The sequence below is a fragment of the Mus musculus genome, chromosome 1 (assembly GCF_000001635.26).
Source record: "Mus musculus strain C57BL/6J chromosome 1, GRCm38.p6 C57BL/6J".
NCBI classification, from domain to species: domain Eukaryota; kingdom Metazoa; phylum Chordata; class Mammalia; order Rodentia; family Muridae; genus Mus; species Mus musculus.
The window spans coordinates 170,230,453-170,251,952 of NC_000067.6; the positions used below are offsets into that span (position 1 = coordinate 170,230,453).

The 21,500-nt window shown below is 42.2% G+C and overlaps 1 protein-coding gene across 1 annotated transcript; it reads left to right on the top strand.

The window, feature by feature from the left end:
* Positions 1-2,418: 2,418 nt before the first annotated feature.
* On the top strand, positions 2,419-21,135 carry Sh2d1b2 (SH2 domain containing 1B2). The gene is made up of 4 exons (NM_001033499.1): positions 2,419-2,552; positions 17,681-17,744; positions 19,577-19,739; positions 21,098-21,135. Exons 1-4 carry the CDS (start codon positions 2,419-2,421, stop codon positions 21,133-21,135), a joined length of 399 nt encoding a protein of 132 aa, NP_001028671.1.
* Positions 21,136-21,500: the final 365 nt, after the last annotated feature.

The window sequence follows — 21,500 nt, forward strand, 5'->3', positions numbered from 1 at the left end:
GTTGGGAAGCACTGACAAAAAAATAGAGAAACTGGACTTGTCAATCAAATCGTGGCCAGATGAGACAGATTTTTCTTAGGCTTCTTGAAATGTTCACTAGAGACATTTGGGTGACATGACAGAGCAGGCTGGCTTCCTGAGTGGATGGGAAGGTATCATCTGGCTGTTACAGTACCAGACTCACAGTTCTACCTTGATTTATGGTTCAATCACCGTCTTCCTCTTAAGCATGAAGTCTTGGAGAGTGTTCCCTCTGAGTCTCCTGAGCACGAGGTCTTGGACAGTGCTCCCTCTGAGTCTCCTGAGCATGAGGTCATGGAGGGTGCTTTCTCTGAGTCTCCTGAGCACGAGGTCGTTGAGGGTGCTCCATCTGAGTCTCCTGAGCACGAGGTCGTGGAGGGTGCTCCATCTAAGTCTCCTGAGCACGAGGTCGTGGAGGGTGAGCCCTCTAAGTCTCCTGAGCACCAGGTCCTGAAGGGTGCTCCCTCTGAGTCTCTTGAGCATGAAAATCCAGGAGGGTGCTCCCTCTGAGTCTCCTGAGCATGAGGTCCTGGAGGGTGCTCCCTCTTAGTGTCCTGCGCACGAAGTCCTGGAGGGTGCTCCCTCTGAGTATCCTGACCACGAGGTCCTGGAGTGTGCTCCCTCTGAGTCTCTCTAGCACGAGGTCCTGGAGGGTGCTCCCTCTGAGTCTCTCTAGCACGAGGTCCTGGAGGGTGCTCCCTCCGAGTCTCTCTAGCACGAGGTCCTGGAGGGTGCTCCCTCTGAGTCTCCTGACCACGAGGTCCTGGAGGGTGCTTCCTCTGAGTCTCTCTAGTACCAAGTCCTGGAGGGTGCTCCCTCTGAGTCTCCTGATTATGAGGTCCTGGAAGGTGCTCCCTCTGAGTCTCCTGATCACGAGGTCCTGGAGGGTGCTCCCTCTTAGTGTCCTGAGCACGAGGCCCTGGAGGGTGCTCCCTCTGAGTCTCTTGAGCACGAGGTCCTGGAGGGTGCTCCCTCTTAGTATCCTGAGCACGAGGTCCTGAAGGGTGCTCCCTTTGAGTCTCCTGACCACGAGGTCCTGGAGGGTGCTCCCTCTTAGTATCCTGAGCACGAGGTCCTGGAGGGTGCTCCCTCTGAGTCTCCTGAGCACGAGGTCCTTGAGGGTGCTCCCTCTGAGTCTCCTGAGCATGACATCCTGCAGGGTGCTCCCTCTCTGCCCAATCTCAGTCCAACTTTTCCCACGCATTTTACTAATGGTCCACTGAGTAAAAGAAACCATTGGGCAGGAACTGGGACTGCAAGCTTCAAGTCAGCAAGGAAGGTGAGCAATTAAAAAGTTTGGCCAAAACAGTGCTCAGTTAAGAATAATTTAAAGACATTTAATGTAAGTAACTTAAAAGTTGATGCTCTTATTAAACATTTTTAAAAAGTAAAGTAATTAAAATTAAACGGTATAATTGGGGAGTCGCACCGATCAGTACAAATGATAAATCTTGTCAGGTCTGTCTGTGCTAATTAACTGTGGTTCTGAGGTTTGTTACCGGTTACCGGTAGAATTCTGTGTCTTTAAAGGTTAAAGTGCTTTGTTCTCTTCTGCTGTGATGGGCTTCCAGTCAAGCCTGCAGTCCAACTCCCAACAATGGTCAGTAGCAGCTGTAGAATGGAAGTCCAAGGATCTAGCAGTTGCTCAGTCTCACACGGGAAGCAGGCAAAGGAGAGAGAGCCTAATAAAGACTTTCTATCAGTTTAAAACCATATCCAAGTAGTCTTCTATGATGGATGCTCCCAAAACAGAGATTCATTCTTGATAGTGCTATTGGGGCTAAGAACCCATGGCTAGAGAGGTTCTTGTACTTAGGGAAGGACATAGGACTATTACTTTGTTAAATGAACATGGTATTAAACCTAAGAACTTATTACTATTGTATCCACAGAGCAGGGCATTTCTCAACCTTCATTAGGGAAGCTTACTTTTGAATAGATGGCCATTAATGCAGAGCACGATCAGAAAAAGCCCAAGCAGAAATGGATACCTAGTGCAGCAGGGTTAGTGGTATGGCCCCTAGGAAGCACACTAGTAGCCAGAAGGGGTGAAAATCTGTACGAGATATGCTGTAACCTGGCCCTAGGAAGCTTGACTTTAGTGCTGCTGCTACAGCCACAAACAGCACTGACTCAGGTAGAAGGTATACTCGCTCACTTGTGTGAATCATATTCGAACCACCTACCTCTAGGCTGAAGTGTCATGGTCACTCCATCTCCCTCCCTTCTCATTTCCTGAGTCGTGTAAAGCTCACTGACCCCACAGAGCAGCCTCATTTGTTTAGACCACAGTGGAGGAACAGACCTTCCACTCCTCTTCACTTCCCTCATCACAGCGCCTCCTTGGCCTGGGACTGATCTCAGGGTGACAGGGCGGTTTAAACATAACAACCCTCCATGGATCTGCCTTACTACCATGGCTGCCTGACCAAGCGAGAGTGTGAAGCCCTGCTCCTCAAGGGAGGTGTGGATGGCAACTTTCTGATAAGAGACAGCGAGTCTGTGCCAGGAGCCCTGTGCCTCTGTGTCTCGTGAGTATCCTCATCTTCATGCAGTTGAACCCTGATGGCAGCCATATGCTCAGGGAATTGTATCTCATTCTACTTTGGAATAGTAATGGGCCAGGCACTGCCAGGAGAGGACAGAAGGATATCCCTGCCCAGCTCTTCTGCTGGCCTTCCTCTCTCAGTTGTGCATGCCACATGAGCAGAGTCTGAGACAACAGAAGAGGGTAGACAAGGAAGGAAGGAGAGAAGGTGATGGGGAGAAAGAACGGACAGAGCAGCATCTTCTCTGCATGCCTCTTTATGTGATGTGGAGAAGGCCGGGGGCGGGGGCCGAGGGGGGGGCTTTACTATTGCATGAAAGGTTGGTTGGCTGCATTCACTTGCAGTATTTAAAATGCTAAGATTTCATATGCTTTCAGGTTGGTAAAGGGCTTTACCAAACTGCATTTCCTCATTTCTTTTTATCCTTTTTGTGCTCTCGTGAGACAAGCAGGATCCATTGTCATTTTATAGATGAAGAAATAGAGCAACACTGAATCCTTTATCATGCCTGTTATAGAAACTGAGGAAGACTTTATTCAGGGTCCTCTTGACAGGTGTAGAGATTGATGCAATGGTGACTTTGGTGGGGGAGGGGGAAAGATTGGCTTTAACTCTGAATACAATATGAATAAGTATAAATTAATGGCAAGGAGAAGGATGGGGGTCTGTACATGGAAAAGAACTAAGGGGAAACTTTAAGACAAGGGAAAGTACAGCTAAAATGACCCTGGGATTCTAGCTGAGGAAAGGCCATTTCGATCAGATTTCATCTGGGGGCAGATGAAGAAGCTGACAAGATACAAAGCTTTGGAGCTTCGAGAAAGCTGAATTTTATAAAGAAGTGTACAGGCAGGCCTAGGAGGTTTGGGAGCTTGACTGAAGTCCAGGTGAACAAAGAATCAGTGTTACTGGAGTAGAGTGCTCTTAGATTCTGGAGAAAGGTCAGAAGGCAAAAGTGGTTGTCACTACTAGTTGTGATATAGTGAGGGATCTTTGTTTCCTTACGTGTGGCCAAAGAAACTCCCTCGAGAGAGACAACATTATGTGTATCTTAGCTTTCAATCTGCAAGTGATATTCAGGTGATTGTTTATTTTTTGTTTGTGTTTTTGGTGTGTATCCATTGGTAGTATGTGCCACAGTCATGGTCTCCATGTAGTGATGTTAAGAGGTGGTAGGGTCTTCAAGAGATGGAGCCTAAGTGGAGACCATAGGTCACTGGAACTATTACCCTTGGAAGGATCTTAGGGGACACTTACTTTGTTCTTTCTAAGAGTGTCATTATCAAAGGAATTAGAATGGCCCTACTATTTCTCCATGTGGCCTTCCCCTCTCTACATTATGACAGCTGCCACCATAAGATACAGCCAAGTGGAGCCTCACCTCACCCGGGGCCATACTGGGCAGATGAGTGACAAGTGCTGGGATTCAGAACTTAAAGCTGATGAGGAGTAAGTCCCAAAGCTGGGAAGTTAGAGTGCTAAACCATTTCAGCTCTGGGTGGGAGATGGGGAGGAACTACTTATGGTGGAGTGCAGGGCAATATAAAAAGTGCAAGGGCGATCCCAGAGACAGCACACATCTTGGCCAGCATCCCAGATACAAGGTCTACTTTGAGGTGCTCTTTAATCTTTTTTTTTTTTTTTTTTTTGAGACAGGGTTTCTCTGTATAGCCCTGGCTGTCCTGGAACTCACTCTGTAGACCAGGCTGGCCTCGAACTCAGAAATCTGCCTGCCTCTGCCTCCCGAGTGCTGGGATTAAAGGCATGCGCCACCACGCCCGGCTCTTTAATCTTGATATTTATTTTTACCTTAATTGAGTTGTGTCAGCCCAGCACGTATATTCATGTAAAGCAACCATCACTTGGATTGTTTTTAAAAAAACAAAGATAAAACCAAGTCAAATGAGAAAGGTCTAAGTATTTGTTGAGCACTTTCACAGGACCAAACTCTTCATATATTATCATATGCTTTGACTTTATCACCCCAGGGCTACTGAAATATGTTCTGGGTAGTCACCTCAGAAATATGTTATACAGTGCCCAAGGGAGGAACCTGAGCCGTGACTTTTCCCTCATATCCAGAATCCTGCCATCCTCCTTGGCAGAGACAAGCCCTTTCTTTGCTGCAGTATTTGGATTTCTGAGCTGTCCCAGAGGCAATGAATAAAGAATAAGACTTTAGAGATAAATGAGAGAAGTCAGGAGTGGTGGTTCATGTTTGTAAACCTCACAGTTTGGGTTGCTAACCTAGGCTATAGAGTAAGGTTCTGTCTCAAAATTCCAAAAGGGAAGGAAGGAAGGAAGGAAGGAAGGAAGGAAGGAAGGAAGGAAGGAAGGAAGGAAGGAAGGAAGGAAGGAATATGAGAACAGGATAAGGAACCAATGAAAAGGGAGGGAAGCTTCAGAGAATGTCTACCTTGCAGCTTGAAGCGAGAGCGACCACGAGCAGGAAAGGGCATCTGAGCTAGAAAACCTCAATGTGTGAAGTGTGTGTGTAATGTGTGACTTTCTGAAAATGAGGAAATTGAAACTGGGTCTGCCTTTGCAACCTAGAGAGTCCAGACAGGATAGATGTTAGCAGGTAAAAAGGCTCCATCCCTGGGAAGAGTCCATCAAGAGAAGGCTAGACTTTCTGTAGCCACTGAGAGGCTGTAGGTACCGTATGCAATGGGAGGAATTGAGGCAATGCCTTTCTGTCACCAGAGACTCATTTGCAGCTCCCAAATTCTGAGAAGGAGTGGCAAAGAGTTCAGAAAGGAAAAACAGTAACCCGAACAATCCATATTAATTAGGACCTGTGCAGACTCCTTTTAGAAAAAACATAGGGTTGAGTGTAGTTCAGTGGTTAAGAACGCGTCTATCGTGTACAAGGCTCTGAGGTCAACCACAGCACCAAAGTTCAACTACTCCTGCTGACATAATTCCAAAATAAAGTTTAAAGTTGGCCATGGTGATTCTTGCCTGTGTTCTCAGCATGTACGAGGCTTGGATAGGAGGATGGTCATGAACTTGAGGCCAGCATGGATTACACAGTGAGTTTCAGATCAGCCTGACATATGGTGTGAGATCCTGTCATAATGGCAAGAAAAAAAAAAAGAAAGACCAAAGAGGGGGAAAAAAGGATGATAAGGAGGGTGGAATTGAGGGAGGAGGGGAAAAAAAGAAAAAAAAATGATCAAAGACACATAAAAAACAAAAGCAGAACTCATTTCCCTCTATCTTTAGTAGTTACTTATATTTAACATCGGCAAACTTCATCATGCACAAATTGTAGTTGCATATATATCAAATGGCTCTCTGCACATGATAGTTTTTAACCTGATTTTCTCTGTAGTGTGTGTGTGTGTCTGTGTCTGTGTGTGTGGTCTGTGTATACATGTTAAGATGGGGGCAGTATACACACACACATGCATATGTGTGCATAGAGGCCAGAAGGCAATGTCAAGCATCTTCCTCAATTGCTCTCCACCTTATTTTTGGAGACAGGGGAGCTCCTTGATCCTGGCGCTTACTGATTTGGCCAGACCAACTTGCCAGCCATCCTCCGGGATCCTCCCCTTCCCTCTTCCTCATGCTAGGATTATAGGAATACACCCAATGCCAGACTCAACATTCATATAGATGCTGGGAATCTGAACACAGTTCCTCATGCTTGCACAGAAGCACTTCACTGACTGAACCCATCCATCGCTCCAGCCCAACAAAGCTGCCACTATTATCTCTTCGTAACTGAGTAGCAGATAGTAATTCTTATCATTTGTATATAGTTATTTCCAATTTCTATTTTGCATTTTATGTGATGGGTTAAATATAAGTTGGAACGATTAACCTTTTGTACTTACATCTTTTAAATTTCGCCTCTTTAAAAATCTAGACATTTGAATTTTGTCAGGCACATTGACAAATACAACACCAGCCTTCATGGACATACGTTCTAAGCAAGGGCAGGAAAAAGACGGACGTCAACAGACTCAAATATTTCAAGTTTTCAGGGGTCCCGCTTGTAGTTTAATAATGACATGGAGACAATTGTATAGTATAAGGCTGTTGGCCTGTTTACTGAGGCATCTCTCAGCTAGCCCATGACTTACTCTGCTCTACCTCCCTGCCCTGCTTCCTCTCGGCTTCTGTCCAGTTGTTTTTTGCCTGCCTGGTTGTTCTGCCCCACGTCCAAGAATCAGCTGTTCACTATGCAAAAAGCCATACTCCTTACTCATCCAGTCTGAACCAACCAGCAGCAGGAAAACCGCTGGCCAAACTTTCTGTGTTACCTCTCCTTTCTTCCTTGCTACGTGACCTCACCCAAGGCCGCTTGCCCTTTTTTTGTGGCCAGGTGAGGAAGTGAGAAACATTTATATACCTTGCTAGCTTAGTACCTCAGGCACAGCAATAATAATTGAGAACCCAGGGATATATATTTTCATAGCCAGTTGATAGAATATATGTGGGTTATCCCAACATTCAAAGAAAAATTTCTGCCAGAAGAAACCAATGTAGTAAGATTCTTTTAATTTCTTCCCCTCTTCCCCAATCTCACCTGAAATATCTGATGTTCAAAGGCTGCAACTTCATTCATCTTTTGGAGTTTCTCAGGGCTTTTGGGGAAGAAGGGATAATAAATGTGGTCCTATTATTCCATCTTGGCTGGAAGCAGAAGTTGTAATTGGTGCACATTTATTACTTATCATAAATACCTGTATCAAACATTGGGCTGATTTGCTCTCCAATCCAGCTGAATGTCAGATTCCAGCTGCCCAGAGATGCCCTCCCAACTACCAGCAGCTCTCAGTTCTCTATATTCTCTTCCTTTTTTTATTTCATATATACTTTTAACAACCTTCTTCCTTCCTTCTTTCCTTCTTTCCTTCTTTCTTTCCTTATTTCCTTCCTTCCTTCCTTCCTTCCTTCCTTCCTTCCTCCCTCCCTCCCTCCCTCCCTCCCTCCCTCCCTCCCTCCCTCCCTCCCTCTCTCTCTCTCTCTCTCTCTCTCTCTCTCTTTCTTTCTTTCTTTCTCTCTCTCTCTCTTTGATACAGTATCTTATTAAGTGACTCTGGATGACCTGTAACTTCCTAAATAGACTAGGCTGGCTTCAAACTCAAAAGATCCATCTGCCTCTGCCTCCCACATTCTGGGATTAAAGGTGTGCATCACCACACCCAGAAACTTCAACTTTTATTTCTCTCTCCACTCCTGTCCTAGGAAGTTGGGATAAGATCCTTTTGGCAAGCAGTCTTCATTCTGATGCTATCTAGGAGTCATTTTGTTAATATATAAAAGTTACTCATTACCTCAGAGACCCATACATGCATATGTATATACATATATATGTATTCATTTTCATATATATATATATATATATATATATATATATATGTGTGTGTGTGTGTGTGTGTGTGTGTGTGTGTGTGTGTGTGTGTGTGTGTGTGTGTGTGTGTGTATGTATATGCCGCAGACCTTCTGGGCCCCTTTGTCTGCGTGGAACGGGTCTCTGGGGCAGGTGGGCAAAGCATCGGATGAAATGACAGACAGATGCACACAGAGGTTGTGTAGAATCTGAATGTAATTTGTCAAATCAAGCATCAAACTTTTTATACAGAAGAAATTAGGGAAGTTGTGTGACACACCAGCAAGGTACAAAGAGGTTACTGGATTCTTACACAAAACAGAGGAATACAAACACAGAAGGTCTGACAGGAACCACCTGGGATAGAATTCATTGTTAACAACTGGGATCAAAAAGAGATCCACCTAAGGTCCACTCAATCTTAGAAGCCAGGGTCAAGGGCTTCGTGCCCTTGCCATAGTTCCTATTTTAGTCTATTGTATAGTCCACCTTCCCCCTAGGCCATTGTAAATACGTGTGTATGGGTATAACTCAGCTATCTATAGTTCTAAGTATCTATTCTGGTTCCTCCTTAGGTCTCAAACTTCCTTCTTCCTAGATGATGGTGAATTCCTGTGTAGGGCAGTGACTTAGCTTTTATTCAAAGTGATAGTGTAATACCAGAGGCAATTCTGAATGTCACTGAATAGGCAACATTCTTACTGAATTCCAAGTCCATGGTCTGCTCAAGGACTTTCTAGGACAATGGAACACTGGCGAAGGCTTAGCTATGTCAGAATTCAATCTTAAAAGGCACTTGTAATAAGATAATACTAAAAGAGAGAACGTGGATCCATACACCAGACTAACGTGGGAATAGGGTATTAGTATATGGGTTAAAGAGAACGCCAGACTCCAGGAGGTGAGTTTCCGTGAAACTCTCTGCCTCGTGAGTGGCTTCCAGGCCTCTCGGCCTGTCAAGCTGACTCGACTGAAGTGCGTGGCATGTATATATATATATGTGTGTGTATATATATATATGAATGATCATTAAAAAAATCAAAGTATACTCCCTGCCTCTAATTCTCCATTTTGTCTGCTAAATCATATTATTAAGCTTGTTATTAAAATAGTAGTACAAAGTGATGAATCTGCTGCCTGGTTCATATGACTCCTCAACACATCATGGTTATTACCTTTGTTCACTATGATGGTTTGATATCTATCTATCTATCTATCTACCCACCTATCTGCCATGTATCCAATTCTCTATGCCTACCTATATACCTAGTTACATACCTACACTATGGGTATATGCTCACTATGCCTCAGAATATCAGATATGTGTGTGTGTGTGTGTGTGTGTGTGTGTGTGTGTGTGTATGTACATGTGCATATGAGTATGTTCATGTGTCTATGTTTTATTTATTTTCTTATTTTGTTTGATATTTATTCAGAGAGTCTCACACTCTAGCTCAGGTTAACCTCAAATTCACAGTAATTATCCTCCCTTGACCTTCCAAGAACCAGGATTATATATAGGTATACTATCACACCAGGTTTATGTTGTATTGTAGACAGAATACAGGGCCTCACAAAAGCACTCTACCCACTGAGCTGGGTTTCTTCTGTCATTCTTACTAAGACTTTCACTCTCTTGCCCTGACTTTTACCTCTCCTTGCTTGGAGTTTGTCAACCATACTCATTCTGGCCCTTCCTGTCTCTCCTCTTCTTTGACCTTATTCCTTCTCCCAGATCTGAGTTTTCATGTCTATATCTGATTTATATGTTTAAAATATTATTCAGGATGTTCTGTGTGGAATAGTCTGAAAAGAGCTATGTATTAACATAGCAAAGGAGCAGAGACCACTGAAAGGGTCTAAGACATGAGAAGTTAAGGAAACGATAATAGAAGTGATGTAGTTCAATCAACAGATGCCATTATGGTACTCAGCTAACATCATATACTATTGCACATGGAGATGACTATAGTTCATCACTTTATTATAAGCAAGAAAACTGGCATAATACTTGAGGCAAAATCATGGCTATTTCCAGATATTTATATCAGATAAAAGCAAACTGGTTTTGATTACGCTAGTGTAAAGAATCAAAAGGATATATGTGTGCATACCTATATATTTAAGGAAAAATTTTTGCTTGGTCATCTATGATTATCTAGTCTAAAAAAGGAACATGCAGGTATAAAACTGCATAAACACCATATTTTTTTAAAATAAGAAGCAATAATTCAACCACACTCCAAGATATATTTGTGCTGGTCAAATACCCAAGTGAAATGAGGATGTGGGAATTAACACTACACATAGAACATTTCTTTCTGGGGTTTAGTACAGACAGGCATTTCTTCCAGAGATGGAATATTGGGTTTGAGTTATGGTCTTGGAAGATAGAATTGGTGCTTCTGATGGAATCGAGCTCAGCTCAAGGGAGACATGCATACAAGCAGCATGTACAGAAATAGGATAAGGAAGGGTGTTGAATGAAGAAGGATGAAGCAAATGAAGAGCTGGAGTTCCTAGACATCAGAACAAAGTACAGCCTGGAGAAGGTTTGAAAGAGGATGTGGGACACAGAGCATCCAACACAGGGGCGATGATGGCGTATTTATCACACCAATTCAAAGATAACTCACAGGTATACAAAAGGAGATGTGAAATAGACAAGTGGATAAACAAATCTGGGTTTCAGGGGCAAGTTGGAGCTAAGAACACAATTAAAATCTAACTCAATAAAAATATTTTACCAGTACTCTTTCTGTTCAAAACTATTGCAGCTTTCTTTATTTGATGAATTGTTCTTTCAAAGTCTCCTGGTATGATTTCTTCATATAGGCTCAGCACATTCTATGTACGTCAAGAACTGTATACTGGGTCTGCATTAAAAGTCAGACATTGTGTTAGATGGATAAATCAGACTGTGATTCTGGCCCTGAGGAACTTATACTCTAGTGTAAACTACAAATGGAAAAGTGGATAATTGAAGTTCAATACGTTAAGTGCTGGATTTGAATAGTAGCTGTAGGTGATATTTTTCCAAAAAGTCTGTCTCCTTTGCTCTATCCCAGATCCAAGAATTACCAACTCACCTACTTGGTATCGACAGCTGTTTGTGCTGAGTCCTGGGAGACAAAGATGGCAATGTAGACCAGTTATTTTGGCATGTTGATTGTTTCCATGCTGTGACTTCATTGCTGTCTTAATTACTATCATATTGTGGTGGTTGGTTTTAATTGTCAATATGACACAATCTGGAATCACTTTGGAAGAGTCTTAAGATTTATCTAGATTAGGTTGATTTGCAGCAGTTATCTTGATTATGTTACTTGGAGCAGGAAGGCTCACCCACTCCAATTCCCTAGACAGAGTCTTGAATTATGTAAGAGTGGAGAAACTAAACTAAGTACTACATGCATGCATAATTTTTAACTCTTTCCTTCTTGACTATGGAAGCAGTACCAAATGTCTCATGCTCCTGTCTATGTGACTTTCCTACAATGATGGACTATAAACTGGAACCATGTGCTATATATAATGAACCCTTTCTCCCTCAGTTGCTTTTGTAATACTTTATCCAAGCAATAGAAATGAAGGGAAATCACCTAGCTTTATAAGACCCAGGACTGTTAAGACAGTAAAGCACTAAGCACTCATTAGCACTTTTCCCCACAAGAAACTACCACTGACAGTAACTTTGCTGTTTCTTCCTTTCAAACACACAGGGGAAGTCAGAAAACAAAATCTCTTAGATTGGCATTTGAGGCTAGTTTTTTAAAGGGTATAAAGTTTTGTTTTGTTTTGTTTTTAATGTTGAATAATAACCTCTCTACCCTTGAAAGAATTAATAAGGTAAACCCTCACTGTCCAATTATTAAATATCAAGAGGCTGATGAAAAAAATAATAGTAAGTAATTAGAGTGTACCTTTTTTTCATGTTTATTTGTCTTGTTTTTGAGTTTCTGTAAGGATTAGAAGCCAGTAAACACTTGGAATCTAGAAGGTTCCTATCAAGCTCACTACAGGCTTATGTAACAAAACTTGTAACTAGTTCATTTGTTCTTTCTTTTCTTCCTTTCCTCCCCCTCTTTCTGCTGTTCTCTTTCTCCTTCTCCTACAGGATTTTTCTACATAATCCTGGTTGTGTTGAAATTCACTATGTAAACCAGGTAAGCCACAAACTCAAGAGAGATTTGCCTGCCTCTGCCTTCTGAGTGCTGCGATTAAAGGCAAGTACTGGCTTCTGTAATTTGTTTTTGATAATATATATATATATATATATATATATATATATATATATTCTTTTAAAATTCAAAATGTTCCTGGTCTTCTTAAAGTTGCATAAATGTGACCAGAAATGTGTTTGGAGGGGTGGGGCTCTTGCATTACTGTCCCACAGAAAAGGCTAAGCTTTCCAATACCTGACAATCCTCTACTCAATAGCTGAAAATCTACACAAAGGCAATTCCTCTATGCACTGATGAACCTCCCCTGCCTCCCTCTTCCTCCAACACTCCTTCCCTCCTTGACTTTCCCTCCCTTCATCTCTTCTTCTGTCCTTCCTTAGTGTGTATCTTAAAATTTGTATTTGAATAAAGCCATTTTCTTTTTATTACTGATAGGAGCATATTAGGTTTATGAAATTTTAAATCATTTTTAGATGATATTTTTCTATTTGGTTTGTGTGTGCGCGTGTGTGAGGTGTCACATGCACATGGAGGCCTGAGGTTGAGGCTGAGAATCCTCTGGAATGGCTTTCACCATACTCATTGAGGCAGACCCTCTCAGTCAAACCTAGAGCTGACAGATGAAACTAGTCTTACTAAAGAGACACCATGGGACAAAGGATTAAGCACACATCGAAGGCAGACACCAATTTCCAACACAAAGAGATTCTTTATTAGGCAAGAGAGAAGAGAGACAGGGTGGCTTAATCTGAATGGGGCAGAAACAGCAACAAGAGTCTCTGCAGTGGTGTCTAAGGAGAAAATGGGGAAGCCTGTGCTACAGTAAACTGGTAAGCCCTGCTTAGATATGTTGGTCAGTGTAGTCAAATGAGGAATGTTGATAGCTAGACCTTGGTAATCAGCTTGAGGAATGAGGAAGTGTCCACATGTGGGAGCCTAGTGGCTTAGTACAGAAAAGTGAGAAAGGTCATCTTGCCAGTACCTCGTCTAGTCTTGTTATAGCCCTTCACTTACCAGAAACAGTGCCCTGGGGATGCCCTGTCTCTACCTATTCCTTCTGAGGCTGGAGTTACAGGATGTCAGCCACACCCACCTGAAAGTCTGGATTCCTGGGGAATCCAAACTCCAGTCTTCACACGTGGCATTACACATTTAAACAGTGACCCGTCTTCCTAGACCCCAGTTTGTAGTTAATTGTAATAATTTTATTTATCACATTAGAAATAATTAGGTATGTTATTACTTTATGCATTTACTTGGTTTATATATTCATGGATTGTTAATAGTTTATCTTAAAGATAAACTATTCAGTGCTTGAGATTTTACCTGCATGAATATATGTGTGCCTGGTGCCAACCGAGGACAGAAGAGTTAAATGCCTGGAACTGAAGTAGAGATGGTTATAAGCTGGCTTGCCGGTGCTGGGAACTGAACCTGGGCCCTCCGCAAGAAAAACAACTGCTCTTAAGTGTTGAGCCATCTCTCCAGCCCCCTTTGAAATATTTTAAATGAATTAAATATTTAGGTTCACCAATCTTTACTTTATTTATTTATTTATTTATTTATTTATTTATTTATTTTTGAGACAGCATTTCTCTGTATAGCCCTGGCTGTCCTGGAACTCACTCTGTAGACCAGGCTGGCTTTGAACTCAGAAATCCGCCTGCCTCTGCCTCCCAAGTGCTGGGATTAAAGGTGTGTGCCACCACTGCTGGGCCCCAATCTTTTTAATAAACGATCAAATGTTGGCATTATCTGTTTTGTTTCAATATCGGTATATCATAAGATATACTTTCTAATTTTACTAAATTTTATCAAACTGTTCTCACGCACAACACACTGTATAGTATATTAAAGTTTTTCTAAGGCTTCATCACAGTTAATATTTTGCATTAATAAATTCTTTCGGCTCTGCCAGCCTGGTATGGGACCTCAGTGTTGTTTAATATGCATTTCTCTAGACGGTAGCAAAATGAAACATCTTTCCTGTGTTTACTGACATTTACTTTGTCTTAGTATTTTCCTACATGTTAGGGCTATAATTGACTTCTTCCAATCTCTGGACAGTTTTACTTCCTCAATAGCATATTTTGATAAATTGAAGCTTTAATTAATTAAACAAACAAGCACATTACATTGCTATATAGCTTCCACTTTTTACAATCGAAAATCCAATTCTTCCTTACCTCAAGGTAGTTAAGCTGTTCACGTATAGTTAACTCTCCAAAGTTTAATGTGGTTTTCCCCCATCACTGTATCTTTAGAGTATGGAGCAGAGATCCAAGCTTATGTGTTTCCACATGAAAATCATGCCACTGTGGGCTCTTCCCTCCACCATCTGTGTTGGCAGAGCTGTCACCTATCAAACCACCACACACACAGGCACATACCTGAGCTGGTCTGCGCTGCTAATACCTTTCTCCTCGGAACGAGGTCCTCACCAGCTATGTAAGAAGCTTTATGATCTGTTGAGAGGGGACCATCCCCTGGAGAGCATGCACGCGTGCTCTCTCTCTCTCTCTCTCTCTCTCTCTCTCTCTCTCTCTCTCTCTCTCTTTCTCTCTCTCTCTCTTTCCAGTTCTCCAATATTTTGCTTCTCTAAAATTGGCCTAACAATTCCAAGCCTGGATTCTGTATGTGTGGAGGAGTGATGTGTTCTGACTCACAGTTTATGGCAGGACTGTGCAAGCTGTTGAGTAGGGACTGGTGAAACCAGAGAAAGCATGCAAGGAATGGCTTGAGATGTGTCCTTTTCATCTGAAAGGGGGACGGACATGAGAGGACCCTGCTTTGAAGAGCCACATTCATTTTGTCTACAGTGACAATGGCAGAATTTGAGTGCTGGCTTTGATGAGTGTAAGCATGGCAGTGACAGGTATGACAGGTGTGGCAGTGATCTGAGATCCCAGTGGCAGCTGGGTAGTAGAAAGCTGAGATTCTCTCTTGATTGGTTTCATCTCCTCAGTTCCTGTTTCTCCCTGATGACTTCACTGAGATGAAGGCCATCAGAGGAGATTAAGACCCTCTATCTCTCTCCCTCTACTCTACAACTAAGAACACCGGCCAACACTGGCACCAGACAAGCCAAGCATACATGCAAATACCCATATACATTTTTTAAAAGCAGATGATGGATTTCAGGAGAAAAATTAAAGTAGAAAATTGTTTCTAAGGAGCACAGGAATAACTATTTCCCTGGAACCACTAAGAGTTTGAGTGATACCAGGTGGTGGAGCACACCTGGAATCCCAGCGTTTGGGATGAGTAAGTAGGCAGATCATGAGTTCCAGACCAGCCTGGTCTACAGAGGTAGTTCTAGGACAGCCAGGGCAGCACAGAGAAACCCTGTTTGGAAAAACAGAAACAGAAACAGCAGCAGCAATAACAACAACAACAACAACAACAAAAACAAAAACAAAAGTAAAAAAGAGCAGGTGGAGTTGGACATGGTGGCTCAGAATTTCAGAAGCAGACCCAAGTGAATCTGTGTGTTATAGGCCAGGCTGGTCTATCCAGTGAGTTCCAGTTTAATAGGGTCACATGTTGAGAGACCTTGTCTTAGAGAGGTGGGGGAGAGTAAGGGGAGAGTGAGAGTGGAGAAGGACAGTCTTAACTTAAAGCTAATCCACAGGACTGTGCTTTTCGTTTAGCTGTACAGACAAGGGGAGTTGAGTTTAACCAAGATTCTGATTTACTAATGTGATTAAATAAAGTAGAAGATGGCAAATAAAAAAAAATCCAAGTGTGGATGATCCTTGATTTACAATAAAAGTATGTCTCAATAACCCCATGTAAGTTGAGTATACTATTCAAACCACACACACTATGCCATACATACCAAACAACATATCTTCACAACATAGAAAATTGGTAATTTCCCTTCGCAGTTGCATGTCTTATGGGTCTCTGTAACTCAGTTTCATGAAAGATGGATATAGCATACTGATTAAAATCTCGAGATCTGAAGTATAATTTTTACTGAACAGATTTTATTTTCATAAATATAAAGAAATCATAAAACTGAAGCTTGTAAGTCAATCCATTATATTAGTCTATAGTTCCTTATACATTTATATAAACCATTCACACACACACACACACACACACACATGTCCCACCTGAGTATTAAGGGAAGTGAAGTAATGATAATGTGATGATAGGTAAGTAACCTAAGCAAGATGAATATATTGGCTTGTTTTCGCTGCTTTGATAAACACCATGACTTAAATACCATGATTGAGTGGTAGAGGTAGCTTGGTGGGTCTGGGCCAAGGTGTGCCAGTACGAGATCATACCATGCCATAGGTCTAATGCAAGAGGTTTATTGGGAGGCAGAAGGCAAAAGGCATTCTCAAGTGGACACAGGCCACACAGAGGGAGGGGAAGTGGGGAGGTGAGTCGGCCAAGAGACAGGAAGATAAAGAGAGGGCCATTATGTAGCGACCTTTCAAAGAGTGGGCACACATAATATACAAAAACACATACAGCTACAGTGGAAAGGCACTGAAGCTGGCAGAGGGGTAGAGGAGAGTGATACTGTAAGCTGCTGGTGCTGAGTCACTGAAGGCATGATGGGAGAATGCCGGATTTATAACAATGACCAAAAGCAACTTGAGGAGAAAATAGTTTCTTTGGTTTACATATCCAGATCTCAGTCTACCACTTAGCAAAGTCAGGGAAGGAAGCTAAGAGGGAGCAGAGGCAGGAACCATGGAGGAACGCTGTTTACTGGCTTGCTCCTCAGGCTCTGATCAGCAACCCTTCCCTGCACTGCCACTTTCTAAACTATCACATCTGGTATATTTATTCCTTTGTAAATCAATGAATTCATGTGGGATATCAAAGACAACAGTTACTATTAGAAATGAGCAGGAATAGTTCATTTGTGACTAGGAGAATTTTGCTTCCGACTATCACCATTCAGAGTATTTCATACTGTCTTGGTAATGATGCATGCATGACTCTGAAATAGCCCACCTTTTATCTCTAGGGAGTCACAGTGAAATGACTTTCTCCTACAGTGGTAAACACTGAAAGAAGCTATTTTATAATGTTATTTTAAGCATTGAGACAAAATCATTTATGTTGTAATAAAAGAATATGCCCTTGGAAATTTGATGAATTCTAATAAAAAATATATATAAGCATAAGCCAGAGAAATGAGAATTATAGAGTTTTAAACACCTGGGAAAGACCACAGACTCAATCCAGATTGGAATTAACCTAATTGATAAAACTGCTAGCAGGACAAAAATCCCTGAGCCACACTTGAGATTGTCTTGAGAAGTGGGTGAGGAAAAGACTCTTAGAGGTTGTACTTCCTGACAAAGGTCAGGTTATAACAAGGATCTTAATTCTTTCCCCTCTTCTCCTTTGCTAGAGTTCACACTCCATCATCTCTAAGAGGTTCTGTGTTTCAAAACCAAACCCTTCTGTCTTTCAAATACAGATGAGAGGATCTAGGAACGTCCAGTTTCTTCTTGGGATTTAAGACTGAAAAACACATTGTGTCTCTAGTATGAAGACAGCCATCTTGAGGATTTGTAGATAAGAACATTATTCACAGAGCCATTTTTCCACAGGTTTAAAAAGCTTGTCTACAACTACCGAATCTTCAGAGAGAAAAATGGATATTACAGGATAGAGGTAAGACTACCTAAGGACCGCCATAGCAATAGTGTGGGAATTAGGGAAAACCTGAGGTGATCTCTTGAACCCTTGATGTGACCACATGGAGGCTTTCAAGAACAGGAGTGCTATCTCAAGGTTGATAAACAGTGAGCTTTCCTCTGAGAGAAACAGGCCATTTCTGGATTTATGTTCCATGTTTTAATAATCCTGGCTATTCCTCCAGACCACAGGGGCAGCCATGCCCACTCCTGTACAGGTGAAATGGACCTGGACTGTATTTAAAACACTTTGTACAACCATGTGGTGTTGCTAAGGACCAGCCTCAGCTTGCAGACAGGGGTTCTGAGGAAGGGGTGTTCAGGAGCAGAGAAATGAGTAACCTGAAGTCAAAGTGTGGGTACAAGCTGACAGCCTGCATTCTGCTTGAGACAGCTAGCTTTCTCTGGAGATCATAAAACTGCTCCACAGTCCATGAACAAAGCCCAGTCTTTTATTTACATGTCAATTCAACCATCTATCCCATTTCCCCTTTGATTATCCCACCAGTCAGCATTTTCTGACCTTAGTTCCTTGACTCTTAGGAAGACAGCACTTTTTAAACACTGTAAACTAATTCAGAGATCTGTCTGCCTTTCTTTGTAAGCACAAACTTAGCTGGATGGGATCCCGTCCGGAGATTACCCTTAAGACTATGCCTGGACTTAAAATCATTCTGTCCCAAGCTGACCTTGAAGTCAGTAATCTGTCTGCCTTTGTATCTGACAAGCTGTAAGATAAATATTTTTATAATAAGCATATGTATACATACATATATACACATATACATACACACACATACACACACACACACACACACACACACACACACACATATCTCAAACAGGTCTGTCACACAGCTTCTGCCAACAATCATGGAGGCCCACATTCTGCAGGTGGGAACAATGTCACATAGTCCCTTCTATGACCATGCAGGACGTAGCATGGTGTGGCATATGCATTTAATCCCATCAATCGGGGAGGGGGTGGGGGAGGCAGAGGCAAGTAGTTCTCTGAGTTCCAGGTTAGCCTGGTCTACAAAGTAAGTTCCAGGACAGTCAGGGCTACACAGAAAAGCTCTGTCTTAAAAACAAAACAAAACAAAACAAAAACAAAACAAACAAAACAAAACCCTAACAATATGTAACACTGTTTTTGAATTAGAAAACTAAACCATATCCTAGGATGAGAGTAGAAAGGGCAAGTGGGAAGATGATCTTCAATATGCTCTTGTTCCCTGTGAATATCAGAAAGATTAGGGCATCCAACAATCCCTAAAATACTTAATCATCTACTGTTTCTTTTGCTGTACAACACACCCTTAAGCCAATTTCTAAAACTTAATTTTGAAATTCAAATAAGATTAGGAATTAGTACTTCACAAAACTTCATTGTCTCATTTGAAACACTAAAATATGGTAGTACAATGTCTTTGCCTTTTGGACTACTAAACTACATAGAATTAAACAAATATCATACCTTCAACTTGACTCCTCAAATGGTTTTGGATATTTTTGAGATCATGTAACTATGTAATATGATAGATTGCAGTGTTGCCTCTGCCCTTTCTTCCCTTCAGATACTTCCATATGCTTCCATTTAGTTTCTTTCAACTCATGACCTCTTTTCTGAAATTTGGAGTGGGAAGATCATACTTTTGTTTTGTTTTGTTCTGTTTTTGAGGAAGGGTTCCACTGGCCTCTTACTTTCTGCTTGTCAACTCTTAGAAGCAGCCATGAAACCCTCTGTGGCAAGAAGTGTTACATTTTACCCATGGTTTCACAAGAGTGACCTTTCTTATACCTTTGCAGACTGAGCCCAGTACTCCAAAAACAATCTTTCCAAACCTAGAGGAATTAATCTCCAAATTTAAAACGCCAGGTCAAGGAATGGTGGTTCATCTTTCAAACCCAATAATGAGAAGCGGCTTCTGTCCAGGAGCGAGAAGACTGAACTTAGAGGCGAATGTTTACGGTAAGAGCCCCAGCACTGGGTCAGCGGGACCCTTAGTCCCAGATCCATGCACGGCCTACTCTGCAGAGTCAATGGAAACTGATGACTTATTCTATCCCATTATTCTAAAGACCTTCATCCTAGAAGCACAATTTCTACTATGTCAAGAAACAGCATCTTCTAGGCACTGAACATGAGCAAGACAATGAGGTGTGTGCTAAGATATCCAGGAAGGAGAGGGGGAAGGCCTGGAAAAAAATATCTTTGAATTAATTCTGTGACCATTTGCAGTCCACTAAAATTTGGAAATAAAATTCACATGTGGACAGGTTTTTCATTGGGAAAATCATGTCAAATCCCCTACCAAGGCTTATCCTGTTACATTTCCCTCCATTTTTGCTAAGCACACATTTTTAAAATGATCAGGAACAAATTATTTCATATATATCCCTAAAGAATGAAGCCCTTGAGAATTATGGGGGATGGTCTATATTCATGAAAGAAATAAAAGGGATTACAGTTGCCTGTGGGCAGCATCTGTGCTGACAGTAGATCTGCTAACCAGGGAGAAAGATGAGGGCCCTGAGTTCTCAGGGAGCCTGGAAGCATCAACGTCCACTGTCTTCTGTCTGAGCAAAGTCACTCTTTAGGCCTCCAGGGTAAGTGTCTCATGTCCATAAAAAGCTTAATGTGGAATTTTAATGATGAAAATAAAGCCTGACCCCTACTCTTCTGTTGATTCACCACCATTCAGGGGATTGTGTGGCCATGACGATCTGATCATTTTCTGTAGGCCCAGCCACAGATATAGCCCCACTGCCTTTTTCCAACAAGATTTATAGAATTAGGAAACATTAAAAGGGCTCAAGAAATAGCTCAGTTTGTATAGTGTTTGTCTTGCAAGTGTGAGGACCTGAATCTGATCCTTAGAAGTGATGGTTTTCAAAATCTCGACATGTTGGCACATAGTCATAATCTCAATGTTGCAGAAGCAACAACAGGTAGGTGTTGGGGGTTCATTGACCATGAAACCTGGTGAGTTCTAGGTAAGAGGAAGACCCTATTTCAAAAAATAGGGTAGGTGAAACCTGAGGAATGACAAATGAGGTTAACCTCTGGCCTCCACACACACAGGCACCCATGCGCACATGCACCTGCACACACATGCCTACACACTTACACACAAAAGCATTAGGGGAGCCCCACTTGTCACGGAACCCCTCTTTCGCCAAGAAAGCTCCTAGTGGCACGGCAGCCTTGGAGATGTCTCTCTGGTGTGGCATGGACACTGCTTTGTGCCTGTTCTTCTTTCCCTCCAGTGGGGCTCCTGATGGGACTTCGTGGTCTGAAATGTCATGGCTGTCCTTTGCTTTCCCCAGAGAACACTGATGAGGAGTATGTGGACGTCTTGCCTTGAAGACAAGGACATTGGACAAAGCAAGCTAGAGGAGAGATGGCTCTGCTCTCAGCTGCCACATCTGCAAGTGTGAATCTAAAATGCCAATTTCTAGTGAGCCACTGAGATCCTCTGATTGGGATAGCAAGATCTGTTCTGCAGCCTTGGAGGAGTCATTTCTCAGACGCCTGCCTTCTGGCACACTCCTCAAGAAGCTCCAAAGCCACTACTTACCTCTTACTCCCCTACCTTGAAATTGGACAGCCATAACCCAATCTCCTGTCTGGATAGAGGCAGCTCCCCTCATTCCTTCATGGTTGACAACTTCCGACAGGACAATGGGAAGTGAAGTGGAAAAAGTACTTCATACAGCAGAAAGAATACTC